At 35.4% G+C, this 13113-nt stretch overlaps 1 protein-coding gene across 6 annotated transcripts in view; it reads left to right on the plus strand.

The window, feature by feature from the left end:
• LOC142981199 (neural cell adhesion molecule 1-like) overlaps positions 1 to 13113 on the plus strand; it is a 77790-nt gene that overhangs the window by 40365 nt on the left and 24312 nt on the right. For all 6 annotated transcript variants that reach the window (XM_076126916.1, XM_076126917.1, XM_076126915.1 and 3 more), the window contains one exon: positions 8003 to 8113. In XM_076126916.1, the coding sequence (XP_075983031.1) occupies positions 8003 to 8113 (111 nt within the window). The remainder of the gene's footprint in view (positions 1 to 8002; positions 8114 to 13113) is intronic.

Raw genomic sequence — 13113 nt, forward strand, 5'->3', positions numbered from 1 at the left:
TTTTCCATTTTTGAGCGCTTTTATTCAATATACGTTGTTATTTCACACATTGTTAAATCCGTGCAAAAAGTAAAGTGATTAACTGGTTGTGTGTATGAGTGTATGGGTGTATCGTCCATAGGCGCGCAAAACGCGGAATTGACTAACAAAGTGATTTTATTAACTCCAGTACCCTAGTACGTCGACCGGCGCTGCCCGACCCGAGAATTTATTATACCTCCCTTATCTACATATGTTTATCGCAGAATTTTAAATTGTAAACGAGCTCCACTTGAAAATACCAGTTCAGTTTCCGCATGAATTTACGCTACATTTTGTTTGGCGCACCGTATATTTTGCATCAAATTATAACGGTCACGATTCATTCGATTATACCATTAAAATATCAAGGGTCCAATAGCCACAAATTATTACACACTTATTGGATGTTGTAAATTTTGGTCAATCAAATAACGTACATAATAAAATTTGTCATGAAGCGCTCGTTGATCTATGCGTGCTGTGTCGGGGATACGCCCGGTCATAATCTGTTCGTGTTCGTACCGTGTAGGTCATGAGAGCAATTCATTGGTATGCAGGTCCACTTTATTAGTGGGCGTTTAGCAAGTAGCGCAATTTATAAGGTGGACGTTGTAATGTGTCTGTGTAGCGTACGTCCGCGGCCCGCGGTTCACTTCCGAACGTAATTCTTTCCCAGACCGGGTTTTGAGTTAAGTGAAGCAATATGTAACAGTTAAGTGGGGGTTGCAGCGGTGCTGTAATCGTAAGTCATCGCCTCTACGACCGCCGTGCCACGCCAACCTATTGCACAGCAAACCAATATTTCACACTGTTTAAACAAAGGCTCTTTACAAGTTCAGCTAGTTACGAGAGAGCACATGCATATCTACGTGATTATACACTGAGGGTGAACGTTTTGTTCTCGCGCCAACCTTGCTGAAACCTCACCATACAAAATTCTATTTTGCTTTTGGGAATTCAGTTTGATATATTATGACAATTTTATCATCTTACCGAGGAGTTTTACTGACTTGATTGCAGTATCCTCGGGTTAAAAATGAGCAAAGTTAGCTACAGTAACGCGTTTTATAATACCGAAAAGAGAGGAGACAGAAAAGTTACTAACATTCTTACGGGAACTGAAAATAAATTCGTTCACAGAACACGGCCTAATGGAAGTAGAAATGTGCCTAATATTGTTCCAAACTTTCGGCTTCTAGATCAAAGTTCTCAGCTAAAGGACTTTTGAAGGTTATTTGAATGCGTGCAAAGAAAAGCGACGACGTTTTGAAGATGATTTCTATGCAATGTAAATGTGAAAACTGGGTATAAGTCGGCATATCACAAAATATTGTTGTTGCTTACTTTTGCAATGAGAAAATGTTGTTCGAAAGACTTTCACTTTGAAGTAATAAACATAGGTCAGTTCAGAACAAACCATATTCATCCACAAACGATACAAGAGGTTAGTTACAAATAGATCATGTATATCAAATATTCAGTGGTATAGAATTGTATTTACCAATATGCTTCCCGGAGTCGAGTAATGGTTAAGCTCTATTTTCTGCTGTATAATAAGCAATGTATACTCAAACACCGAACACATTTGTTATTTTGGTATTTATCTTGTCAATAGACTCGTTGGAACTCATTAGGAGTCGAGTGAAACGCTTTATTGTTACGTAGGCATTATTACGAGAACGCTAATGAGCATCCACTTAAAAGGAATCTCCCAAAAATTTGTTTGCGACTGAAGTATCTGTATCCATCATATTTTGTGAGAGTTCCTCGGCGCTCCTACAGAAACACGCCCAACTTTCAACTTCGAGAAATGTGATTATGTAGCGAACTTTAAGTGAATTGCTTTACATGAACTCGTGAAACTTAATTGTTCTAATATAAACGGCTTAGCTGTTAACTTTGCTCTCATACAATCTGACTGTGATACTGACAACCCGCTTGTTTAATATTACATTTGAAAGAAAAGCACTCTACAAGCCATTAATATGAGCTGCAGTAACACTCTCTTTGTCAACAATAGACGGTAATGAAGTCTGATATTGTAATACAATTAAAGCCACATTGTACAAAAGTTTGGCTTAACGAAAGCGAAATAGAACAGAACTTGGCAATTATCGCGATACGGTATAACGGAACCCTTTCGGAGAGCCTTCGAATTTCTCTAAAACTTCCTCCGGTCGATGTGGAGACGACAAGAATATAAAAAGCAGCCGCCTAGTCGCGTCTCGACGTGCGCGGAAAACGCTCGCCTGAATTAATAAGTACAACACGAAATTTGAATTTAATGAAACAAGTTAGCAGCAAGCAGCTGAGCGTGTATCGATCTCGCCTATAAGAAATACATCGACGAATAATTCGCACGCCGTCTACCGAGTACGAGGTGTCGTTCAAAATTATGCTAATGTGAAAATGGATACCTTTAGAAATATTCATCTTTTTTACTGCCAATCATTTTTAACTGTGTTACCGTCGATATGCCTCATCTACATATTATTATATAGTGTATCGGCAATCAATCAAACACGTTATACGCGTAATGTATCTGTGGTACACGTCGCCGGGCCAGACATTCTCTGTAATATAATATAATCAACGTCGAATACAAATTCTTTATGGGTTGTATTCACTTGCGGCGTACGTCGTTTATGTGCCACTAAATATACATCAGCACTTATGTTAAACAATGTAAATGTACGCCGGATGAATTAACGTAGGACTCACATTACTAATTTAAATTACCTAGATTTTATTTTACCCTTCTATGTACTAGCACTTAATGTCCCGCAGTGCCAAGCGATAAAAGAACTGCTTTAAAATGGAATAATAGTTAGTTACTGTGCGGTGTTAAGCTAGTGGTTAATGGAACGACTAAGAAATCGATTTTCCTCATCTATTATCAGAATTGGTACTATGAACTGCTACTGCTACTTGTACCAAAATTATGTAGATCTGCTTACTGAAAAAGAAAAAAACTTCCTCGATAAAAAATTCAAAGTATATTTTGCGAAAGTTAAAACTAGCTGGACTAAAACAAACATCTAAACCAGCTAAATTGGATTAATTCGTTTAAAAAATATTACTCATAAACTTTAAAAAATACTAATAATTTTGTGAAAACTTCACGAAACGGATATTTACTGAACAGTCAACTAAAATAAGTGTATAAAATTGTGAAAATCGTCTGTCGTAAAACTAGTCTCGGTTTTGAGTTATGGCTCGTAGCGTATGGACAAATTCTCCACTCATATTAGGAGTGTCGAAAACTCGTAAACTTATAGTGTGCCGTATAATGTGAGCCGTCATAAAACAGCTGCGATACTTACCATGGATTTGTCATAGGCAAGTGAATTGCATGTTTTCTTTAACAGTTCATATTGAACTTAAATACAGCGTTTCGTTTACGTTTTTATACCTAGCTTTCAAAATGTATGACCAATTAAGTAATGTTTAATTAGCATTTTAGGTTTTTCTGATTGATGCCTTTTTTCATAAAAATACAATTTAGAATTGACTAGACGCTTTGTTTTGCGAATTTAGTCAATTATAGTTGAATTATAAAAACTCTATAATGTGAGTGTGACTTTCATTGATAAGCAAAACTGTTATTGATGTCTTCTTAAATAGAACTTTATTGCAAAAATGCACCATTTATCATTGTCACTCTGACCCAAAGCCAACTATTTTCTCTTAAAATATTTTCTAAATAAAATTCAAACGTAAACTCCAAAATCTATGACGTAAGAGCTTATCGTTTAGTCTGAGTGATATTAAGTAAGGTAACCCTCTATAAACTAGAGCTATTTGTGTACAAAATAGTGTGGGGTCTGCGGGCCTGTTCGACCCATCGACAGGCACTTTTACAACCTCTAGCGTGTTGCGGCTAATGCATAATTCAACAGCTATAATTTCAGTGTAGTCTCCGCGATGCGATTTATCTTCGCATCAAACGTTATCGCACGGGAGACCATGCGAATTGATCGTATCCAATGCTCCTTTATGATATATGAATGGATGGACCGGATACGCGCTATTGTAGAACACGTTTATAGCTTGCAGTTATAAGTCATTATTTATTGTTTGATGTGATTGCAACGGTTTTCGGTTAAAGTTACATCCAACTTTTAAAATAACATAGCTTGAAATAAACTGAAAATAAGTTTTGTATTCTCCGAGGAATTAAAAGAGTAGCAGTGATTTTCATTTATGCAAATTTATCTTTTTCTAGACTAGTAATAAATCAAATTTAACCTCCACTAAGCAGTACCATTTAACAATAACCTTGAAATTATAGTTGCTAATAATAATATTCAAAGCTATAAAGCCTTGTAGCCCCAACATGATGTCTATCTGTTATGATCTGTTGATTAAGTAATATTGTCATATTAACCAACAAACATCCATCGCCTGAAATATTCCAGCAAATAAAAAGTAATTACCTAATTGGGAGTACAACTGAATCAAACACAAATTGGCTAGTCGTAGTTAGCGGTTCAAAACAAACGTCATATCGACGCGGAGAGTTGTGTTTAATTGACGTTGTCGACTATGAAATTCCATTTAAATTGGATGTTGTTCCGATGGCCAGCGATTCCGCTATCGGCGACCAACTTGCCGAATGGCTGCCTCTGTAATGACTACTAACAAGCCTGGACAGTAGCGTCCCCTTTTCGGCACTATTCGGTAGCATCGGAGGCATTCGGTGGCAAAGGCATCGGAGGGTTTACTTTCGTTACCAATAGTGGAAAGGGCCGAAACGAGTAATTCGGTTTTGTGGTCGCCCCTCTTAGTACGTGCTCCCGAACTATTGTTTTGTTTATACAACCGTAATTAGTGCCGTTTGTCATGTTGCGTTAGCGGTTTTTGAAGTGTTTATTTAGACACTGTCCAAGTGTCCGCTATTAATGTTGTTTTAGTCGTGATAAAACGGGGACGTATTTTATTGGGTTTATTTAGACATGTATAAGTTATAAGCGTTTAACGCCCTCAATGTTTAAATAGGACGCCATGTAATATTCATCACTCTAACTTATGGTCAGTTTATAAACCTTTAACGCAACAAATGAAAGTTACGATAAGGGGAGTTATTGTTTAAGCATCAGTGTGTTTTTCCGAACAATTATTCAACATTTTATTATGATATTGTATGTGTCCTTGGTTGCAATAACATTTTTTTATATAGTTTACTTTTTCTGGGTCAAAGTTTTTCATTTATGATTTCGCTTATTCAAAGTTTTGCATTTCACTTTCAAATCTTATAGCACATCTTACACCTATGACAGAAACACTCCAAATATCACGATAATCATCTTAATAATCGAAGAACAAGCACATCCACTTGTATCCTCGTCAATAGTCCGTAGTCTGGCGGCCATGTTTTTCACAATGCTGTGAACCCTGCTCAAAGGCTGTAATACCCGAGCCTTTGTATTGTGTTGACAACTAACGCTGCATTATTCAATTGCTTTACGATACGATATATTACGAGGGTACCGTGGTATGTGTAATACAAAGCGTTTACAAGTGATATGGGGTGCGGTGTGAACGCGCTCTGTCGCTCTGAGTGGGGAAGGGTATCGGCCTATTAGGCGTTAAGGTTACGAACTGATGTTATGATATCAAAAGACAAATTAAGCATGTGATGGGAGATAAAAATATTGTTTAAATAATCTTTGAAGTAACGTTTCGTATGTTTGTTAATGTCAACACCATGGTGCTATAATTGCTTGAGATAGAGATGGCAAACGAACCAAGAATTTGTATGTTCCACAAAATAATAGTTATTATGGATTGGAACAAATAAATACAAACAAAAGACACAAAGTGTGCTCTTTGTGTCTGTTTGTATTTCCGTATATCCGTAGCACAAGATTAGATTTTCCTTTTGGTAATTTTCCCTATCAAAATCTCTTTTCATTGTTACCTTCACAGTAGTTAAATAGTAGTAACAACATTCGAAAGTATACTTACTAATATAACTTGAAATTAAAGTCCTACTTACGGGCCTTCTTAGTACCATTCTAAGGAGATAAACTTCATTTTAATATCACTAAAACTGCTGCTCGAAACGAATTTAGTTCACAGTCACACCATTTTACAGTAATAAACATACCTAATCACATTATCGTATGTAACTTGCCTTAGAATTTGCAATTTCATCACCATTAACTTGCTTTCAGTCGCAATATTGCAGCTCAGTTTATAGCCATTTAGTTCAAGCAAATTAGTCGAATATCAAAATTATATTTCTGTATCATAAAATGGAGTATGAGACTTGAATCAGAGCAATACCTACAAATAAACTTATAAGTATAATTATCTTTAGTATTTTACAAATGTAAGATTGAGTATTTATTATCAATTTTCTCCATGCAAAGTGGAAATAAAAAAGCCTTTAGGTATTTTTCGTTTAAATCTGTTTCAGTCATCGTTATACCAAAACAAAGTCTGCTAATTTTTGGACCATAAAGTCATTCAAAAAAAGATAGCGTGTATTGAATTCCATAAGTTACGTACCAAAATAAGCAGAATAAACAGTGCAATAAGAGACAGCTTACTGACAAAATTTTATTGATACCGTAAAGAATTACCAATCAAGCCTTTGACCTGTTGAACTAATTCTACAGACATCATAAGGAAAGTTGACTAATAATCATAAAAGAAATAAAGCCACACATTCGATATTATTTTTATCTGTATCGTGGCAGCTGCTCAAGACGACACATAACGTCTCGTCGCCAGTCCATTTCGTCCCCGCCCCTCCGCACTCGCTCCATCGAACCAATGTTCTATTGACATCTGCATAATGAGTATTGTCCTTTATTGTCTATCGGTTCGTTACTTTCAGTGTCTTGTTCACGATCCTACGTTTATGGTACTTGTATTGCTCGCTTTTATATTATTGCAAGTACACTTGACACGCAGTCTTCGCTATATGTGAATAGTTATTATGTTAGATGTGATTTGAATAGATTTGTTTTTTTACTTGAAATGTTAAAGTCGGTACACGATTTTGAAAGTGATATTGTCTTACTAAATAATCTTACTGGTTATCTGGAAGTCCCTTAGATTATCTCAAGTTCGTAAAAATACAAACGATCTAACATCCATATTCTTACGTACCCTTTAATAAAATACAAACTACAAACACACATCGATACTAAAACTGTCTTGTACACAGCCTTTTGCAACTTAGAAGTGAAAGTTGAAAAATAAAACAATAAAAAATGCAATGGCTGTTGTCCCCATGAGAAACATGGGGTTTGAACCACGTCATATGCTGTAGTTCCCAACAAAACACCCTGTTTTCCCGCCCTAAGACTCCCTTGATTATAAAGTAAACATACAAAGTTGATACTAGGAATTAATTCGAGTATTCCCTCTCATAATATTAATGGATTCTTTCAATTTTAAATCAAACTTCAGTCAATTTTCCTCTTTTTTATACTCTCACCATCGATCTTTCTGTTAAATATGGACGCAAATAATTGCCTCTTTGTACTTAAGGAAATCATCAATAAGTTTGTTTTTTACTGCAGATATTTATACATACATGCCTAATATTACTATTACGTCAGTCTTTAGGATTTTGTCGATGACTTTTGATTTAATGCTAGAAGCGTTCATTTGTAAAGTAAAAATACTAGATACCTAATATTTTTGAATACAATATTATTTTTGAAATGTCACATTTGAAAAAAATAAAATGGTGGTTTTAATAAGATACATATTATATTCGTTTTTCTATAGAAATTTTGTGTATTTTTATCAATCTAATAAAAACTTTTGCATTATTTTTTAAGGATTTTTTTTAAAAGTAATACTGGCTGTAAAGTGAAGTTTTCACTTTCTTTTGTTTTTATTATCTAAATTTTGCAAACTCAACTAAATAATGTATTTTTTTAGTAAAATACCAAATCTGCCTGCCTAATTATTAATGCCTAATCGATAGTTGTATAGTATTTTCATATTATGTTTGTTGCAGTGCCCCCTCATCAGCTGATCCTGTACGACAAGTCCGGGAGGGACGTGTCCGGAGTGGTCGGTCCTCTGGAGGAGGGCAACGAACTCGTCCTCGTGTGTGAAGTTAGAGGAGGTAACTAGACAACATATTTAACTAATTGACAGACTCGGCTTACAAAGATACCGGGAAAATAGTATATTTAATAGTATATTTTTGGAAATTAATCTTTAACTGACTTATATTATGACTGGGCTCTATTACTTTTCACATTTCCAATGTTTTTCGAGTATACCTAAAGTAGAGAAAATATTTTTAATAGACATAGTCGCCATTTTTTTGATAATAATATTGTTTTGGATTATCAACCCAGGTTTTTGATTTGATGAATGAACTTAAATAATTGCTATAAAAGTTAACAAAAAATCGATATTTCAAAATAGCCTTTGAACTGAATTTGTATTGGCTGTGGCAACGAACAAATATCAATAGGCCAATCAAATATTTGCTTCGTGCGTGGGATAAACTGGAATAAAAATCTAAGCTCTAACATATTTTATGTATTTTATTTATATTTAAAAATAAAAGTAATATCATAGTCATGGAGGAGCTCGTGGCTTAGTTAACTACAGCCGCGCCGATCGATCTCTGAGGTTAAGCAAAGCTTGCCGAGGTTGATCTGTGGATGGGTGATCATCTTATACATATCGAGTTCCTCCGTGTTTCGGAAGGCACGTTAAAATTGTGGGTCCCGGCTGTCATTTTCGAAGATCTTTGACAGTCGTTAACTAGTCAGAAGCTTGAAAGTCTGACAACCAGTCTTACCGAAGGGTATAGTGAACAAAGGCAAAGCTTATATATAATATCATAGTTTATATTCGTTTATAATGGACTCAAGTTATGAATTAATTAACTACTTTTTACGCTCAATACTTGATAGTTTAATCTGACTAGCATACCTGTGCAAATATTGGATATCATGATAATCACAAGTAACGTTTATGTTGATTTACAACGTTCTCACAACATTGTATATAATTTTCGGCGTTAAAAGGGAAAAGAATCTTTAAAATATATCCTAGAATAGCAAAGAGGCAAAAAAAAGCAATTGCTATGTTCTCAACTGTAAAAAAAATGTTATCATCAGATACTTAACAATTTAAAATGACTAGAAGACTCTGTGTCTCAACAATTCCTTAAATACATCAAAATTCTTACATACATTTAATTTCATACAAAAAACAACACAATCAAAATGATTTCCTTTTATGCTAATATCTAATTTGAAACCAAGTAATCGTATTACGGTCGCATTATATCATGAGCATTCGCAAAAAACAGTAATATATAAAATGGCGTAATTATCCAAATTAATATAAAGTGCTATTATTTTTAAAAGGGAAAGGTAATAAAGATAAATGGGCCAGAGCCAACGCCTTAATGTTTTTCTAATTATGGTGTTAGAATCTTCTTTATGCGAATGACGATATTTTGACTTGAGAGAGTCGAATGCAAATCATATTACTACTACAATAATGAATATTTAAGTCTGTTCGACGTTAACTTGAATTATTTTTTTCATATCACATTAAATGTCTCTATTTAAAAAAAAAAATTCGACTGCCTCTGTGGCGCAGTGGTTTAGGTCGCCACGCCGATACCACTGCAACGGGAGGTCGTGGGTTCGATTCCCACACGGGACAATTATTAGTGCGATCCACAAATAATTGTTTCGGGTCTGGTTGTGCTTTGTGTCCGTTGTTTGTATGTTTGTAAAAGTCCCCGCGACACAAGAGCATTCTTAGTGCGGGAGTTGTCTTTTTAAAAAAAAATAAAAGCTTATAAAGGTAAAAAGGTGCGTTATTCTTCAAAAGAACTCTAACTCTAAAGTTAAATTACGTTATCGAGGTCAACAATCGGATGGGTAATTGCTATTTAACAGTTCACCTCTCTGAGAGCACATTAAGCCATCGATCCCTGTTATCTGCGAACATTTATAACAGTCGTTACGGCAGTCAGGAGCCTGTATCAGTTCGGTAACGGAGGAGGGCAGATGACAATCGCGTGCAAATTCACGTAAACAACCGCATTCGTTTAGGCTTCAAATACAGGTCAAAATACTGTGAACTTGTGTTTCTATATAGTTTACACAACATTTTGTAATTGACTGATCTGCGTCTAAAATTCAACCTAAAACGGTAGGTACAAGTAAAAACCACAGAGTACCACAAAAATATCCAAAATGTTCTTCTTCCATATTTCACGTAAAATCCCTTCAGTTAAAACATCGCGCCAACATAAAACTATCAAAGTAAAGACATGTTCACAAATCACGACAGTATCAGTCAAGAAATAAGCATAAGTTCTACCCCAAGTAGGAGATGAGAAATTAAAGCGATTACTTTGATATATCGCTCTTAAACTTACCGATAAGTCACTCTGTGAGAGATCGGCTCCAAATGGCACCCGCTGTAAAGTTATCCATCGCCTCAAGATACGCCCGAAGGGGGAGGGGGGCAGGCGGGGAATGGCGCCAAAACATTTTGCAAACTTTATATCAATTATCTTTGTACCAATCTATTCGTTTTATTATATTCCGCTTATTGTAACGTTTTAATTAGCGTTTGAATTGATTTAGCCATTTTACGTAATATTATTGTACAATAAAGTAAATATTATTTATTACTCTGTAAGCCAATGAATTTGTAAATGTTAGTTCTGAAACAGTTAGTAACAAATCGAATAGAAATGTAAACTATTTTACAGTTGTCGTGTTCACAGGTATTTCTGAGGTACAACTGTACGTTTCCTAACAAATTGTTAAGTGCTCGTATATTGTTTCAAACTACCCTAGCAATACCTTCGGCTGCCTAGACGCCTGTCACACAGTATAAATAATATCAGGCACGAACCGTACTGACGGTCACTAGCCCACCTGCCAATTTGTAGCGGTCTATGCCAGACTATCAATCAAAACGTTCTGTTTCAGTCCCCGGGCCGACAGCGGCCTCTCATAAGTTACGCAAAAACGCCCAACGACCATTCTACATAAAGTATGTAGCATACAAAATATAATGTGGTACGTATTACACATAAAAGTGAAGCCGAGCAAGCATCACAAAAGTAAAGGACCTCTCTGAAAAGACTAACGCGAGGCCACATCTTAGGTTCATTTTATTATTCGTAAAATAAAGAAGAAAGGAAAGGACAGAATAGTACTTGACTAAATAAATAAAGTCTAAGGCAAACAATGAGAGCTCGAGGCGAATTGAAAGTAGACGCCTTCCCTTTACATTATGTTCAGAGGCTGTGAAGACACATGTCGATCCACACTTATGCGATTGATTGATTACAGCCGGGCTTAGTTATGTATGAGGTTCTCTCGCTTAACGTTGGGCCGGTACTTACATGTGACACAGATAAAATCACCAGTATGATTTGTTACTGTAGACAGCTGCTGATACTATTGTTTACTGTGTTCTCTACCATATTTGCAACCACTCATGCATACATTAGATGAAATTACAAACTATATTGTCACCATTTTGTACAATTAGTTGATATTGCAGCTTGTATGTAAAAAATATTTAATTGAAACATTATCGTTTCCTTCTAAAGAGTTCAATAAGTTCTAAGACTGTATAAAAACTACATATATTTCAAAATAGTTTTCAACTGTCCGGCAAACGTTAACTAAAGAACAAACTAATAGAGATTCTTATATGGACTGCGGTCAATAATCGAAAGGTTTTTTGTATAACTGACAATAAAATAAAATAGTACTGACTTGTAAATTGACTTGTAGTCCTCACAGAGACTCGATCGAGACTGTTTACTGTACGACCAATGCGGGCTGTAATTATTTGTTTCAACAAAATCTTCGTCAGGTATCCAATTCTCTCAATTAAACGCTCAAATAAATTCTCAGAAGCGTTATTAAGTCGAAGCTACGCTTGTTGTCACAAGGCTTTATTATTGACCTCCCACTCATACTGTTGACCTACATACCTAATTTACTACTGCTACTTCGATTTAAAGGGAATTATTTAAAGATATTATTCTAACTAACGTTAACAGATTTGTATTCATATTTATATGAATAATTTTATGATTCGAATCTCTTTCGGCTGGAGAAAAATACGCGGTTTTCATTTGAAAAAGTATAAGCCTGTCATATGTTAACTCAATAAGAATCTACTAATCCATCAGTTACCGTTAGTATATTACTTCAGGTTGAAATACCAAATATTCTTCACTAATACAAGAGTTGTCATATGACTTTAGGCGTACATAGATATTAAATTATAACTTACAATGAACTTCGCTGTAGGTACACAAATATTGTTAATAACTGAAATTTAGTTTACAAAACTTACTCACTTTGATTATGAAAGTTTCAAATATATACGAATAACTAAAGGCAATATTCCAACACAGCTTTGATAATAGTTGTATCAACATTCAGTCGGCAACTTGTAGTACGATTTGGAGTGGAAAACCTTCTTATATAAATCGCGGCTAATCCTCCATAGCGCTTAATGTTTCGAGACGGAATTATGCATAGCCCAAGGGATTAGCGGGTTGTCATCCCTGTCGCCCGAGAACGACTCGGTTAGATCATTTTCATGGTCGAATGTGCGGACAAATAGTTAGATACGTACCCAAAGGAAATAGCTCTTGTCCTAATGGCCTTTTGTTAATATTACTTTGCGCTTTGAGCGCTTCGGCTCGTGTGGGTGTAGTGTTATTTTCGGTTCTTTTGTGAATTTGTTTTTGAGTAAATCGGTAACGTCGTTTTACTAACGCTGGAAAATTTTGCGTATTTTTGGATTGTGTAGTAAACAAAACAAGCGACGTGCATGACTTTACTTTTACCTTGATAGGATAAGGTTTCCAATAATGTATTATATATATCTCAACGTAAACATTGAACTCGGAGAAATAGGGTAAGACACATCTCACAGAACAGAAATAAACAAGGAAATATTTATATTAACTTTGTTATGTCGTATTACTATCGACGTTACATGGAGGTGTTGGTACGCCGCGAACATCTCAATGCGCCTTTGGCGTAGGGCAGAAGTTGGTAGGAACAAGTAAGTTTGTTGGAATAAGTGACGTGGAATGATCAATAG

This window comes from Anticarsia gemmatalis, chromosome 19, assembly GCF_050436995.1.
Source record: "Anticarsia gemmatalis isolate Benzon Research Colony breed Stoneville strain chromosome 19, ilAntGemm2 primary, whole genome shotgun sequence".
Taxonomy (NCBI): Eukaryota; Metazoa; Arthropoda; class Insecta; order Lepidoptera; family Erebidae; genus Anticarsia; species Anticarsia gemmatalis.